Here is a 17,490-nt window from a genome sequence, read left to right as displayed (position 1 = left end):
AGATTATGACTTAATCGTAGGTCAGAAAGGAAAGCGAAGTAACCCCGCCTTTTCACCCATTGTTACTATGTCAAATTTTGAGCCAGTGAAAACAACGCAAAATATCATTGGCTCTTTTGCATAAAATTGTGAAGTATTAAAGAGAACAAAAGTTTCAAGTCATAATATTTTTATAACTAAATTCCTTGTTTGTCCGCGGTAAGCAATAACCTTTTTTCAACAGCAGTTTTAAGCAACAGCAGTAATTTCACAAGTATACTCTCTGCTCCTTAGCAACAAGCGACAGTACTGTTTTTAAAGTAGTTTTAAGCAACAGCATTTATTACAAGTAAATTCCCTGTTTCCCTGCGGTAATATGTGACACTTCAATAGCCAAACCCAAGTTAGTGCCCCAATTTTGCCAAAAGCCATAATTCAAACTCACTCACAGGTTGCCGTAATAAATCGGCCAAATAAGACGTTTTACTTCCTCCTTCTGGTTGCCATCGAGATCTCTTCTTGTAAAATGTAAGCAAATCCTTTATAAAATAAAAAAAGGCTCCCAAAATTGAGCATTCCAAATTGAGCATTTAAAAACAAGGAAAATAAAGTGGTATTGCATCGAACACTCTCATAAGAATCAATTTCTTCAGAAGTACGTAATTGTTATGGTATAATAGAACGTTATAATATATAAATGTTATAACAGAACATTTATACAGAAGACAACCATGGCTGTGAAATAGTGTTTTGAGCAATAGCCATGCATAGGTGGCTGTTCCAAATTCCACCCTTCCACAAAAAAACAGTCTGTTTATGTGCGTGTGGATCAAAGAGTAAAAGCTTTTAGACGGTAATTGTATGTGCGGGTAGTGTAAAAACACCTCCGTTAAGGTAAAAGCAGTCTGTGTATGTGCGTTTGGATCAAAGAGTAAAAGCTTTTAGACGGTAAGTGTATGTGCGGGTAGTGTAAAACACCTCCATTAAGGTGAAAAGAGTCTGTGTATGTGCCTGTGGATCAAAGAGTAAAAGCTTTTAGACGGTAAGTGTAACAACAAGTAGTAAGGATATATATGCTTGCTACCCTATATTTCTGCTATCATACTTGTGCAATAACATTTTCCCCATCAATTTCAGATTTTTATTTATTTTTAAACTACAGTTATATGTGGACAAAGGTTCGACCCTGGGGGGAGAGGATATCAGATGATTTTTCTGGCCGGAGGGGGAAGGTCCATAGGGAAAATCTCAAAAGGAGTCCATGTACCCGGTGGTAGTTACACTCGTTAATATATCTTTATAGAATAGCAGTCCCATTGTCCCATTACTCCCCAGCACTGCGTAAAACATAAGAAATTGGTCTGAAGGGCCCTCGCCCTTCCATTAGGGATTTCACAAGAATGAAAAATTATGGTCTAAGTGCACTTTTTTATGTTCCTCTCTCCAATCCTCCTGGGAATGTCTTCATTTGATGATTAAGTACTAATTCATTAAATAATGACATAAAATTTGCATCCGGAGGTAAAACGCGGGAGGAAAGATTAGAAATGATCCTTAAGAAAATGTTCAATGCCAATAAATAACAAGGAAGGTAGTACTACAGAAAATGCGATAGAAAAATTAATAAATAAAACAGAGTATAATGACAAAATAAAATAAAAATAGGAGAAAAGGATTTACAAATTTAGTACAGACTGATAGCAACAATCATTATAACAAACTCAGGTTTTACTACTTATTCAATATCAAAAAGAAAATCATCTTACATTCCTCTGCCCCCCTCCCACCTCCTTAAGGGCTCAGACCTATGTATTAATAAATTCACAGATCAGTCAAAAACTTCTTGTTTTCAACATGTAAAAAAAAGGTAGAGAATCCTTTTTATTTCCACTGGGAATGTCTTCATTTGATGATTAAGTACTAATTCATTAAATAATGACATAAAATTTGCATCCGGAGGTAAAACGCAGGAGGAAAGATTAGAAATGATCCTTAAGAAAATGTTCAAAGCCAAGAAATAACAAGGAAGGTAGTACTACAGAAAATGCGATAGAAAAATTAATAAATAAAACAGAGTATAATGACAAAATAAAATAAAAATAGGAGAAAAGGATTTACAAATTTAGTACAGACTGATAGCAACAATCATTATAACAAACTCAGGTTTTACTACTTATCCAATATCAAAATTATCTTATCTACTAGCTACTAAACAGAGACTGAATAATCAACTAAGGATGGAAAATCCAGTTACCAAGAAAAACGATAAAAGCAATTAAATTAACATTAAAAAGCTGACAAACTCACAAAATGGTCACTATAAAAATGGTCACTAAATGGTCACAAACTCACAAAATGGTCACTATAATAGCTACAGGCAAGCTCTACGATGTAAAATACGTGCGCAAGGAAATTAAAGAAAAAAATAGTGTCGAAAAAATTACGATCAGAAATAAAAGTTCAGACAAGACCCAATTTATAAATAATATTAGACTATTATAAATATTATAATCAAACAAGCCCAAAGTAGAAACAATAGGGAATTTTTTTTCTAAGACAGTGGAATTGAATTCAGTGGATATTTCGGCCCAATGCTCAACGGCTTAGCATCCTTTCTTCAACGAAGTTCAACCAGGACTGATAAATAAAATGATGCGAGAGGATAAATTCATTCAAACAAAACAGAAAAAAATGATTAGATGCAAGTTTTTAAAGCTAATCTTGATTTTGGCAGCTTGCCTCAAAGATCTTTTCGTAACAAGTTCAATACTATTGTAGATTGGTTTAGTACAATGTTTTGTTGTTAGATCATTTTTAATTAGATTTTCCTATTGTTTAAAAACAAATTCCCTATTGTTTCTACTATGTGGTTTTTTGATATGGAAACTTTGTCTTTGTTTGATATGGAAAGGCAGTGTGGCCTTCGTTGCTATATTTGCTAAATATTATAATAAAAGCTTATCCATCTCATAAATATTATAAATATGTACAGTATTATAAATAATTTTAAAAAATCCCATTTCATTCTATTAATATTACACTTTCATTATTCTATCATGTTTTTTTTTCTTCTCAAACACCTCACAGTTATGAATGACAAATGAAAGAATGACCATTATCGACAGCAACTCGATGTGTTACAATAGTAACATATCAAAAGTATATACTTTTTATATTGATTCCAAATGTGCAAAATCATGTTAGATTTAATATTAGCTATCAAACAATTTAGAAAAATGGATGTGGTCTAGACGAAAATTGCGCAATGAAAATTCAATTAGTCTGAAAACCTTCCAATGCAGGTTTCAAACATTATGTGTAAAATTCTTTTGTTTTCGGTGAAACTCGAACTCCACTCTGATCTCCGACCTCGGACTGTCTCCGATCTTTTGAAGTTTAAAGGAGCGGTAACCCGACTGATGTTTGTGGTAATTTCTCTTCGTTTTAAGCTTGTCTTTCTTATTAAATTTTAATTTTTGTTCATTTTAAGATTCAGTACCAGGGGAACAAGCTTCAGTCGGTGAAGCGAATTTTAAACATTGAGCTGTCTGAAATAAACCCAACCCACCACCCACCCACCACACGGAAATGCACACCCCCACACGGGTGTACAAAAAAAACATAATGAAAAACCTTTTTATGTTATTTTTATAGATTTAGTTTTTATAAACAAAGATACAAAAGGGAAGTTATTTTCAATGATAATCGCTTCCTCTCTCTTTGCCTGGTTTGACGATAAAAAAAAATTAAACTTATTAATCATTTATCAGGCCTTATTCTAAGTTTGAATCATTATATGATTTAATAATATCTTATTAAGATATACTTATACTTTAATTTCTCTTCGCTCTGGGTATCATTCATTCATTCATTAATATTAGTTCAAGTTCGTTTTAAGGTGAATTATCGTTTGACTTTGCTACTACTCGTCATGGGATTTATTATGCCTCTTTGCTTAACTTTTTTTTTAAACTTTCTTTTTCTTAGAATATACTTTTTAAGTTAATTAGTTTTTGTTTTTAATTAACATAGTCTTACTATTAGTTGACACTAAGGATATTTGTAACATTGTTAGTTTTTCTGCTTGAGAATTAAAATGTTGATTTTAATTTAAATTTCAGATAAACTTCAAATGATCAATCAAAATTGTCAATCAGCAGCAGTTTTGCAGATTTAATTTAAATAGTTTTACAATAAAACATCTGTACTGGAACATCTGTACTATAAAACAATGTACTGGAAGCAAGATTACTATTCAAAAGAATTGAAAATATACATAATTAGGGCTGAAGGCTTTCTGGCCCCAATCCTGTACACATCGTCAAATATATACGCATCTTAATACAACTGTTTGTTTGTTTAATAAATAGAGACCAGGATTATTTATTTAAGTGTTCTGTTTTATTGTCTTTATTTAAAAAAAGGACGTTATGAATTAATGCAGCCAGATTTAACCACTTAATTTTGTATAATCGAGGTGTCAACGTGGCTTCCGACCAACCACGTGGCTTCAAGCTTTAAAGCTGACCAGCTGAAAAAATTAAGATTTTTAATTAAGAGTAAAAAATTAAGAGACAAAACAACCACCTTTATCTTCTAGAATCTATTGTTCTTGTTAAGATCTCCATGGCCCGGTCTATTTACCTCAAAATTTCAATCCTGTAAAAAAAAGTTTGACCCGTTTTTCGCATGTCATGGATCAATATACCCCAGTTTGTCTTTTCTCTTAAATTTGTGTGGCCCTGTATACACTCCCAGAGAATTGTCAGTCAATTGAAGACAAAGCTAGCAGGAATTCTGAGCGCCAAAAATATATGAAAAATGAGGACCAAAAATGTATATCGAGCTTAAGCAGAAAATTTCTGCCAAATCTAAAAAATTCAAATTTCATTTATTTTTATATTTATATGAGAATTAAAGAAAACAAAGACGGGTAATTTTCTCTCATTCCCTTGCTATTCTAACAGAGATCGGGGTAATCATCTACCGAGCATTGATCCAAAGACTCCACCCTGAGGGAAAATTATGCCCTAATACACTTATTCTGTTTTGACCCCCCCCCCCCCCCCCATCCACTCTTGCAAACATATTCCGATCACAGGTGCAGATCTTAAAAGGTAAACGTGATATTTCAAGATTTTTCAAGGAGCAGTCAAAAACCTAAGGAGGGGGAGGGGCTCCAGAATGATTTAAGGGAGAGGTCCCCTGACATAACTAAGTTCTGCAAATATGGCTAGAACTATTTTTGCGGGTTAGGCCCTTTCAACACATTTCCACAATGCTGCAAACAACATATGACGTGATATATGAAATTTGATCTTTGTTTACTGGGAATAAACCTAACTTTCGATTATTTTGAGGATAAAGAACTTAAGAGGGTGATTGGAAAATCTTACAGGAGATGATGCTGGAGTGGAAGCAGGCGAGGTTGGCTGACTAGAAGAAACAGGAGTTCCCATAGCAATGATTTTTTGTTGTTGTTGCAGCATTCGTTGCAAAAGTAGTGTTTCTTCATTAGTTCTATCAGACTTCGATGTCAACAGCTGAACTTGTGCTTGTAGTTTCTTAAGAAGCTAGAATAAAAAGAACAGTTTTACAAAAAATAGCTTTACAAAAAAGTTAATAGTAGAAATATTTTAGAATCATAAACCATGGGCTGAAAACGAAAGCAAATTCACAGTTAAGAGACAAAATTGTTCAAACAAACCCTTTCAAAGTCATACTCTCAAAAACTGTGCAAAAAAAATAGAAATGAAAATTCTACATTTTTTTAAATTTGGGTTTTGATCCATCCATCAATTTTTTTTCAAGTTTGGGATTTTTTTTTCTCAAATTTTGTAAATTTTGTCATTACTTTTTACAAATTTGGGTTTTGACCACATTATTTACACTTAAGCTTTCCTAATTCTGAAGTAATAAAAGAATGAAATTATTTTTACATATAGTTTGTCTTTTTTCAATATTCTTCGTCAAATCATTGTCTCAATTGCTAGGTCTTTTTTTATAGTGACAGGCAGTCGTCCCTGGTACTGATTTTGTGGTAGTTTCTGTTTGGTTAGATTTTATCATTCATTTTAATTTATGCTCGTTTCCAGTTTATGCCTATTTTAGTAACTTGACTTATTTAAAGACAAAATCCCAACCAATTTTAGTTTTAAACATTGTTCTTCAATTTTATTTGGAAAAGCTTGTTTTTTATTTAATTTCTGTTTTTTCTTTAATTGACGTATCTTACTATCTGTTCGATGTATGATTATCTTTAAATTTAATTGAACTGTGTTTGCTTACGAAATAAAACATTTTGTAGTCGTCTGAATTTTATACAAAATTAAAATATGTACTCAAAATTTTGAATCATCTTTAGTTTTTAAAAACTGGGGAATACAGATAAAAAAAAGATAGAATAATAAAAAAACTGCAAATTAAAAAAAGCCGGGCAGAAAACACCGGTGTATGTAGAGTTGTGGAACTAATTTTTATTTGTGGATTGTGTATTTAACGTCTCTTGAATTTGCACCCCCCCTCCCAGTTGCGTCAACAAGGGGAGACATGACCTCTAAAATTTCTTTTGTCCCCCCCTCTACATTTTGAAAAATACCTTTTTTGTTATATTCATTGAAATGAATTTTGGTAATTTCATTTATAGAATTGAAAAAACAAAAAAATTGCCCTAGATTTTAAAAAACACATTTTGCCTCCCCCTCCCAAATTTTTGTGAATTGACACCAGTAGGCACTCTTGTATTGTAATATTTGCCTCGTGTCAACCTAAACACCAACTTCAATAAAAACCAAACATTTATTGAGTACATATTGTGTTTTATGTTTGATCTGTTAGGTTGCAATAGACACCTCAGATTAACATTCAACAAGCCAGAACTTCTTTTGTTCTGTTTTTCCTTCTGTTGCTAACGCGGCACTGAAGTATCATAGAGTTACTTAAGGCCTTGTTTTAAAGCTAATTTTTAATATTAAATTAAATTCCAACTTATTTAATTTTAATCTACATAATAGTCTAAAACCAAGGCCAGGGGAGCATTTAAGTGGGGAGGGATCCCACCCCCCAAAAAAAAATAAACACCTGGGAATCGAGCTTACGTTTTTTATCGAATTTAGCTTATGTGTCCGCATTTGTTGGCGCATAGGACTATTTTGTATCGATATATTCTTTAAATCACCCCTTCAAATTCAGAATACAAGCTGCACGAGCTTACGTTTTTTATCGAATTTAGCTTATGTGTCCGCATTTGTTGGCGCATAGGACTATTTTTTATCGATATATTCTTTAAATCACCCCTTCAAATTCAGAATACAAGCTGCACCCCAGACTAGGGCAAGTTATTAAATTACCTTTTGGGGCCCCTTTGAGTTGCTCTTCACTTTCACATTTAAAATTACCAAATTCTGCAATTTTTCTACAGTTATTGTTTCTAAACTTCCATTTCTTTGAGTCCCGACCACTATCAGAACAATGACTTCTTACTTGAAGTGATGATTGTAAAGATTTTTATGTGTGTTCAACTTCAGTTTTCCTGATATTAAGTAAAAAAAAAAAAAACAAGTTTTTTTACAATAAAAGTAAGAGCAACCTTTAACTTAAAATGGACAGAAATTATTCCGTATTTGAAGGGAATGTCCGCTCTTTAGCCATCCACTCTTTGTCGAAAGGAATGAATGCAACCAATGTGCATGGGCTAAATTCAGCTTATGGGGGCTCATGCGAATGTGCAACCAATTGTCTTTTAAAACATATCAAATGAAACTTATTGTTTAAATATATTGTTTAAAGCAAACGAACGCCAATCATATCTTTTAATCGTGAAATATTGTGGAAAATAGTTGTTTTTCCACTCCAATTGGCTTTAGGCTTGATTCACAAACTTGAGAGCAATATTGAGGAGCTAAGGAGGGAGTAGCCCTCACATAGACAGAATAATTTCCGGTCGTTTAAATTTTAATACGTGTAATATCATTTGTTGTTTTTTTTTTGCTAGTTCTGTGTTAGAATAAAAAATAAAATCGATATTTGTTCCTTCCTGCTTAATAAAAGGTGCCCTTGTCTATATTAAATGAAATAAAGAAGACTCATTTTTTCAGGAGCCCTGTTCAGGAGCGTCAAATGGGGGGAGTGACCCAATCCTGCTCATACCCTAGAATTTTTGTCCATCCAAAATTTTGAAAAATATCTTTAGTTTGTATTTCTGCAAAAAAAAATGCATCTTTTTTAGTCTTTTTTGTAGGAAATCTTGACAAAAATGACAAAATTGCCACCTTAATATTTTCAACAATATTAAATTTCCCTCCTTCTTCAAATTTTCCTCCTCCTTTAAATTTATTAAAATTTCCCTCCTTCTTCAGTTATTGTTGTAGCAGAGTGGATTGATGCTCTACTTGGCAATACAGGCCCGGGGTTCGGTCCCGCCGCAGCAAGGTTGGGCGACAAGCTTTCTACTTGTCCCTGTAAAAAAAGACCCAGCAACTGAAACGTCGATTCGACACACTATGCAGCATCAATGACTTAGGATGATCTTTATCCTTTATCCTTGTCTTGGGTCATGTTTATGAATTGACACCCTTGTTTCTGTTTCGATTTTAGGGATAAGATGTGTTTCAAAGTGAAATACAAAGTGTGAAATGACTAGACACAATCCATATTGACCATTTTGATATGATCAAGTCCCGTATCTTGCTTGATAATCGCTGCTGGCATAACTATTGTATCACTCTTCCATTTTAACTCATAGGGTGGCAAATCAGTAATTTCAATTGAACTGAGAAATTCATGCATCAATTAAATTCTCCCTTCCTAAGTATCCTTCACAAAATCAAAACTTTATAGGAAGTTGCATTCACCTGAGAGGCAATCGACAATCTTAGCTCAATTCAGCTCAGTTCACTTTATTTATAATCCAAATATATTTAACTAATATCCCAGTACCCACCCCAAGAAAGATGCAAAAAAGCACTTAGCATAATTTTACTTAGTTCTTTTCTGAGTGACACTAAAATAACACGTTCCTTCATTCCATTATAGTTCTGATTTACCTTCTAACTGCAAATTTCGTTTTGCATTATTTTCATTTGCGATTCATTGTGATTCTCGCTGTCACTTGTCTTCTAACCACAGGTTTTGTCGCGCTTTGTTTTCGTTCATCATTAGCTCATACATTTTTCTCATGCCTTTTGGTTTAGCTATTTGAGCTCATTTGTCATCTTGTAGAATTTCATAATTATAATCAACAGTGATTCCTCCAAGGCTTAAAACACTTTTCATGTATCTCATTTCAGCAGAAGAATCATTTCTCAAGGTTTATTTTGTATAACGTAAAGATTGTAAAAGGTCATCTAAGGTTAATGCCTTTTGGAGGGAAAAGGAGACGAGGTAGGCATTTCAAAATATCTTCCTAGGGTATGTTTTAGGCCCTGGATTCACTGCTGAACGTTTCATTCGTCTAATTCAACTACTTTCCAAAATGGCACGAAGCCTTTATCCACCTTAAAAGAAAATACTAAAAAAACGGATAAATATAAACAAGATTCCATTTACCAACATAAGGATAAGGTGAATACACCACACAATGCCTTTTTAAGGCTATTCAAATATAGGCTAGTCGTCAAATGCACCCCACAAACACCTATATATTGTCATCAATATATTGTCTATAATAATAAACCTAATAAATCTTACCTGTTGATTTTGCAGGCTCAACTGGATTGTCTTCACCTGGGGTGGTGGAGCTGATGGAGGCAAGGGAGATTGTCCGTTTGGAACATTTCTTTGTATTAGCTTGGCTGTATCAGCACCAATATCTCTGATATTTTTTTCGTGATTATTCACACTATCCGTTTCCCTTTTAGGCACTATCACTTTTGATCCCAGCCTTGGCTTAAATTTTGGTGATGGTTGGCTCAAAGAACGAGGTACTTTACTGCCTTGAAGTGCCTCAAGCAGATGAGAGTTGGTAACACTAGCATTTTTGGTGTTTTGAATATGTTGAGCATATGAAACTGGAGTTGTTACTGGCACTGATGGCTTAACATGGGGGGAGATAGTGGTAGGTATTGTTTCATTCCTGGGAGATTCAATGCTGATTTGAGGTGTAGGAGTTCGCACCTGAAAGAATTGATTAGAATAGGAAAATTGTATATAAGGTCATTTTAGTTTCCACCTTAAAAAGTAAAATAGGTATTTCAGCATAGAAAAAAAACTTTAGAAACTTAAAAATCATTTTTTAAGTGCTATCAGATGATAAAAATTTTTAGTTCTAAACTACTTCCACTTAAAAAAAATGAACTACCAGATTATTGCTGTAAATTATAGCATATACTCTGATACTAAACTATAAAAAAACGGCTTTCTTCACACGCCTCTTGATCATCTCCCCCCCCCCTTCAGAATTTTCCTGAATTAGCACCAGTTCTTTTTTCTTTGCACATTTAAGTATTCAAACAACAGAACTCTACTAGACTGTAATAGTTACAAACTGAAACTGAGCTTGGGAAAACTGAACACAAAAAAGAGAACAGAGAAGAGGACATGGTTTTTAAACTCTGAAAAAGACGCTCAAATATCATTCATGTATAAGAAGAAAAAGAAGAAAAAGTTGAATAAATTCAGAAAAAAATCCCGAAGGGATGTATTCAAAACGGCCATTACTTTGCAGACAAATATTAACAAACTTGTTTTAAAATTATTTTTCTTTCAAGAGCCTTTTAAAGGTGATAAAACAAGTTTCTATTGACTTGCTTTACTTAGTACTAATTACAAAATAAACTACACAAATGCACACGCCATACAAATACACAAGCCATGAGGCAGCTGAGTTTTTAATCTAGCACCAGAGTTTTTATTATCCTTCTACATTATTCATATTGTATTTAGTTGACACCAAAGATCCTAGGATAGAAGAAGGGGACTCGATCAGGTGTAGTGCTTCAAATAATAAATATAATTCCCTTAATTATAAAGGGCTACTCCCTGCCACCCCCTGCACTAAAAAAAGGTAAAGGATACGGCATTAGACTCTAACGTCCCTACCGGCGGTGCTGATCTCCGTTTCTTGGCCCTTCAGCCAGGAAGTGCAATGGGGGGATGGGGGCCAACCATCCTGTGCTTTCGCACACCCTTCCTGTTTACCTTCCCCAGATTTCTCCAGGTACCCATTTAGAGCTGGGTCGACTCTGGCTAAGCTTACAGAGTCACGCCACTGACCTCCGTCCCAAACTGAAAAATTGGGTACACTGGGATTCGAACCCGAGTCCTCTCAGAAAAAGGATCCTGAATCCAGCGCACCAATCCACTCGGCAAGGACGGCACAGGTACTACAATTTCGATGCCCCAAGTGCCCCTGCCCCATCCTGCTTGGCGTTCAATTGATGTTTGAAGACAGTCATTTCAAAGCAAATGGTTAAAAGGTTCAAAAAGGTTAAAAGGTAAAAATGGTTAAAAGGTTAGAAGGTTCATGCTACCCCTCCAGGGGTAGCATGATAAGTGCAGCAACAAAGTGAGTGATTAGTATTATACAAATAACTTATATAGACAAGAAACTACATTAGCATAATTTAATAGGAAAAGTGGACATATGACAACTTCGTCGAAATCCGATTCATATACTGATTTTAGATCTATATGATTAATGGGCCTAAAGTAAGACCCTTGGATTAATCCTCCCACTCAACCAAATTTTATCAAGGATTTTGTAATAATATCTTCAAAGACCCAATGAGGCAATTGAACATGTGCATCCCCCCTCCCTTTTTGCTTATTGGCAGAAAGGTGGGCATGCAACAGACTTTTGGAGTCCTATTAGAACAAAACTTTTAATTTGTATTGTTGAAGGTCCCAAAGAATGCCTTTAATTCCTTACAGAAAAATGGAATGTTTCCCCATGTTGGAATTGGTCAAACAAATGCAAAAAAACATTGGTCTGCAAGATTAGGGGACCAAAGTGACATCTTTGGGCCAATGCCTCCTCCAAAAGTATTCCTCTTTCACACACACAGACAAGTCATACCTCTTTTAAACTGCAGATTACAAATCTGAGCAAGGTAATTACCAATCTGATATTAAAATTGATATTTAAACATCCAAAATAAAAAGACTAAGCATATATTTCATAGATAATGGACATATCCCACCTTTTTGAAAGCAGAACCGTACCAAGATGTTCAATATGCATGATGGGAGCAAATACCTTGCCCCACACCCAAGAAAAAATGCCTGAAATAACGCCATTTTCGGTTACAGACAAGATAACAATATAAAAAAAAATCGAATAAATAATAGAGAAGAATATTCCACTGAAATTCAGCTTATGAGGATGAGATCTCCTTTACACCCACTCCCCTCTTATTGGGTTTGGTGCTATTGTAGAAGACCTAAGTATGTCTGAAGCTAATTTCTCCTCATTGTCTTGTTTTTCAATTTTCTATACATTTAAGGTACCAAAAATGTCATTTTGCGAGTCTTAGCGTCAGCAGAGTCTCAAAGACAAAGAACCTATTAGCAAATTTTTCCAGTACTACAAGGAGTTTCCAAAGTAATTTTGGTGAATATTGACAGGGGATCTTAGATGAGTCAACAGTTCAAAAAGCTAGTTTAGATAGATAAGATTTTATTCTGAAGTAAATTAAAATATGTACAAATAAATGTAACATGCAAAACTTTGAATCAAGAGAGCGATTCTTACTTACTCTGTACTTGCAGTAGGAACAAGGCGATTGCACCTTGTAAGGCATCAAGGTACCAAATGTCATTTTTCCAGTAATACAAGGAGTTTCCAAAGTAATTTTGGTGAATATTGACAGGGGATCTTAGATGCGTCAATAGTTCAAGAAGCAAACAAAAACAAAAGGAAACAAACAAACAAAAATAGGTTTCCTTTAAAACAAAGAAAACCTATAGGGCGCAATCTCTTACCAATTGTCAAGCAGACCTTTGTTTGTACAGCAAAAAATAATGAGCACCCTGTGTTTGCAAAGATTTCAATCAAGGCAGTTAGCACAACAGGGAACTTCCAAAGCTGTCAAATTAATCAATGAGAGTTCTTTTGAGCTGATCTTTAATGTTTTCGAAGCAGCTATACTAGAATATTTCAAGGGGTTGTCCTTTCCTGAGGTTTAAAAGAAAATTCTGCTCCATTCAATAAAAAAAAAGAATATTAATTACGTTTTCTAATGATGCAAGTTTTGTTAAATCTGAATATCTCTATCTCTGGCACAAAACGGGAGAAGTGAAATGGTTTTTCTAAGATTTCTGGCAAAGAATGTATTGGCTTTTAGTGTTCTGTTGTTTATTCAGATCTCTTATTGAAGTTATAGCAAGACTGCAAATCAATTCTGAATAGTTTGGTGACACAAACTAAAAAGCCAGTAAAGGACAAGATAGGGTGATTCTTTAAGGTATCAAAGAACACAAGGTATCAAAGGTATCAAACATTGAAGGTATCAAGGTATTATATCAAATTATATCAAATATTCAAGGTATTAAGGTATCAAAGATTCAAGCATTTCCTTCATTCTACTTCTTCATAGTAATAACTTTGGGTAGGTGCCCCAGAATTTCATAATTACATATTTATGATCATCATTTAAAACCAATTACTTTTTTTAAGATTAGCTTATAAAGGACAGAGGCAGCTATTGACTTTTCAACTCTAACCTCCTCCGCCCTCACCCTCCTGAGTGAAACTATAGTTATACATTGCTAGAAAGTCCGAAATACAGTGAAAACAAAACACCTTAATATATTCTAACACTAAACATTCTAGTTAAGTTAATTCAGTCTTTTCTCTTATATGGTGGTTTTAAAAATGTCAGCATGGGATTTTTTTGGTATGATTTATAAGCTTCAAACATATGGGACTATAAAACAAAGACTCCTCATGAGAATAAACTCTTTCTGTTATAGAACTTTTGCTGATTTTAAGCATTTTTCAAACAGGACCTTTTAGCAACTTAAGTTAAGTAGTATCATCAACAGTACCAAATCATTTACCTTTATAAACTAGACAATAGGTTTTACCTTGTCTAGAATACTTATTGGTTAAAAGTATTAATCATTTTTAAATTCAAACTGAATGGTCTATTCTTGTTGACTGGACAGATTAAATGCTGATTTTTCCTCAGACAGAGAAAGATTGATCATCTGCAAATGAATAAAATTACTATGATTTTAACAATTTTCAACTCTTATCACAAAGCAGCAATGAAATAGTTATCTTCAGAATTTTGCTATAATTTAACCTAATGGGTGAATTCCATTAGTGAATAGATTTAGAGCCTAAAATAAATACGTTCTGTCAAAAATTTGGTAATATGAATCTCAAATTTCTACAATTAATCCCTCCATCACTAACAAATTCCCAAGCTAAATTGACATTTTCTTTTTCCTCTTTTTTTCAGGGGGCACCTCATAAAATGGCAATACCTTTAAAGAAATCTAAAAAAGATACTGAATTGGGAACATATTACTACTACTAACAACTCCCTACAGCAGCAAGCCGCTACCTGAGGCCATTACAGCTACACAAGGCGCTCCTCCGTCCCCATCCTTGAGTCTCCCAAATAGATCATTCAAAAAGGAGAGGGGATGACACTTCTTTAGTGATAAACTTCTTACTATAAGGCAAATTCTCAAATATAAGCTAATATTCCAGTAATAGTGCTACATTGCCAGCAAGAATAATATAAAATGCATGCTATTTGTATCCCAAAACAGGCTGGTACAAAAAAAGTATAGATTTTACCTGGGGGGGGAGAGGTATGCAGAAGATTTTCCCTTTGAGAGAATCGTCAAGACTGCACAATAACCATCTTCACATCTCACGTTGAAGATACTCTTTTATGCTTAACAAGTACTTCATCAAACAAGGGTGGTTATTATTTTGGAGGTCTCAAAGGAATTTTTAATCATTTGCTAGCAATTACTGCAATATAAAAGCAACAGATTTTAGATAACATATGCTCACCTCTTCTTTAACAGGATCTGGTGCAGACAAATTTGATGATTCTTCCATTGAAAACAAATCTTCATCTCCAACAATCCCTGCATCCTTTAAAAGCATGGACAAGTCTATAGATTTCTTTGTTTCACTTGGTTTCTTAGCAATTTTTTTCACAGACCTTGGCGGGCTGAATGACTGTTCGTTGGGAGATTTAGTTTCTTGTATCACAGGATTTTGCATAACTTGAGCTACCTGTTGTAAAATTTGTGCACCATTTTGCAAAACTTGACCACTTTGTAAAGCAATAAATGCAGGTCCGTTTGGAGTCTGCACCTGTTGCAGTTGCATGCCACCTAAACTAGGATGTCCAAGCACTCTCATAACCTGTTGTGCACCACTAACTATATTATTTTGAGACTGTAGAATAATTGTGGGCTGATTCCCACGGGGAGGACCAGGGCCAGCAGGGGCTGTTGGCTGCCTCATAATAAGCTGCAATCCCCCATTTGGCTGCTGTTGGAGTATGTAGCCATTATTATTCAATGGTTGCAAAAGCTGATTCACTAAAACAGCACCACTACTTTGTTGATTTATCACAATTTGATTTTGTTGCAAGTTTGGTGAATGTGATTGGACTGGCTTCACATTTTTATTGATTTGTATTGTCTGGGAGCTCTTTGCCTGAATTGGCTTAGGTAATATCTGCTTTGTTATTTTAGAAGATGATTTTGCGTGAGTATTTGGCATAAGTTGTACAACTTGACCACCAGAAACGATTTGCTGCATTTGCATTGTCTGCTGAGTTAAGCCAGGATTAGATGGAGGTCTTCCTGGACTTGGCAAATACCTATACTGAGGGGACATTGCAGAGCTAGGGGACTTTATACTAGCTGGATTACCAGGCGTCAAACTAGGGCTGGGCCTGTTTACAGGAGACACAATATTTGTATGAATTGGAGATGGAGCATGCATTTGCTGGTACATGATTCCGTTTTGACTATGAACAGCAGATGGATTTGGGAGAGCAACACTTTGAACCTCCATTGGAGAGACAGTCATTGTATGATGGGAGGAACCAGACTGAAAAAAAGCATGTTTAGCAGACAAAATTAAATTTGTGAACATAATAATAGGACAAATATTTTGCCTTGTAAGAAAAAACGAGATATTTGAAGTACATGATATATTTTGTAATTTAAAGATAGAACATAGGCCTAAAGTACTAGTACATGGAATAATGTTGAGCCTACCACAGATGTACTTAAGTCCAATCCTCAGGGAGAGAACTCAGGATTTGTCCTTATACAGAGGGAAGATGGGGAGGGATAAAATAATTTCATTTATTCTGCCTCGTCTTGTTTCAGAGTCTTTTCTCTTCTTGTGGAGTTCACTTCAAAAGGTTTTTTTTTTTTTTTTGGTCCCAAATTATGCAAATAGTCTGTTCTTCAGATACATTTTAGTAGAACTAATATAAGACAAATTTTGATTTTTAAACAACCATAACAAGCAAAACATGCCGAATTTCTATCTTTGTTAATTAAAAAAAAGAACAAAAAAAGGATTAAAACTATTGTAAATCGTTATAGATCAACTGGGTAATGCAAAAAAAGCAAGAAACAGAAAAAATATACACAAACTCAAAAGGAAAAATGAAAAAGCTCAGTCACGTAAAATCAAAACAAAAGGAAGAGGAATAAATACAGGAGCTAAGAGTTCATGTGGCACTTGCGAAATTCTAGCAAAATTCTAAGAGTCAATAGATTGATTTAAAAGGAAAATCAAAGGCTAAATGCCGGTCGGGATTTAAAATAAGAGCTCTGAGTCACGAGGTCCTTCTAAATATCAAAATTTATTAAGATCCGATCACCCACTCGTAGGTTATAAATACCTCATTTTTCTAATTTTTCCGATTTTTCCTCTCCCTTCAGCCCCCTAGATGGTCGAATCGGGGAAAATGACTTTATCAAGTCAACTTGTGCAGCTCCCTGACAAGCCTACCAATTTTCATCCTCCTAGCACGTCCAGAAGCACCAAACTCGCCAAAGCACTGAACCCCACCCCCTAACTCCCCCAAAGAGAACGGATCCAGTACAGTTACCTCAATCACGTATCTATGACATTTGCTTATTCTTCTTATCAAGTTTCATCCCGATCTCTCCCCTCTTAAGCGTTTTCAAAGATTTCTATTTCCCCTCTCCAGCCCCCTGTGTCCCCGGATCCGATTCGAATTGAAAATGGAGCATCTGGGACACACGATCCTTCTTTATATCAAGTTTAATTAAGATCGGATCACCCATTCGTAAGATTAAGATACCTCAATTTTTACGCTTTCCAAGAATTCCGGTTCCCCCCTCCAACACCCCCTAATGTCACCGGATCTGGTCGGGATTTAAAATGAGAGCTCTAAAGCGCAATATCCTTCTAAATAACAAATTTCGTTAAGATCTGATCACCCGTTCGTAAGTTACAGATACCTCTTTTTTTCTAATTCTTCCGAATTACCCCCCCCCCACCCCCACTTCAAAAAAGAGAGCGTATCTAGTCCAATTATATCAGTCACGTATCTT

General features: G+C 34.6%; 1 protein-coding gene across 2 annotated transcripts in view; it reads right to left on the bottom strand.

Annotated features, from left to right (window-relative positions):
• LOC136034515 (BRD4-interacting chromatin-remodeling complex-associated protein-like) overlaps nt 1-17,490 on the bottom strand; it is a 64,198-nt gene that overhangs the window by 26,842 nt on the left and 19,866 nt on the right. The window contains exons 4-7 of one of the 2 annotated variants that reach the window (XM_065715741.1): nt 14,948-16,003; nt 9,667-10,092; nt 5,376-5,552; nt 429-518 (exon numbers count right to left, since the gene is read on the bottom strand). In XM_065715741.1, the coding sequence (XP_065571813.1) occupies nt 429-518; nt 5,376-5,552; nt 9,667-10,092; nt 14,948-16,003 (1,749 nt within the window). The remainder of the gene's footprint in view (nt 1-428; nt 519-5,375; nt 5,553-9,666; nt 10,093-14,947; nt 16,004-17,490) is intronic. The other variant, XM_065715742.1, reaches the window with a different exon arrangement.

The sequence above is a fragment of the Artemia franciscana genome, chromosome 13, assembly GCF_032884065.1.
Source record: "Artemia franciscana chromosome 13, ASM3288406v1, whole genome shotgun sequence".
In the NCBI taxonomy this organism is placed as follows: Eukaryota; Metazoa; Arthropoda; class Branchiopoda; order Anostraca; family Artemiidae; genus Artemia; species Artemia franciscana.
This window is presented reverse-complemented; position numbering and strand designations above follow the sequence as displayed.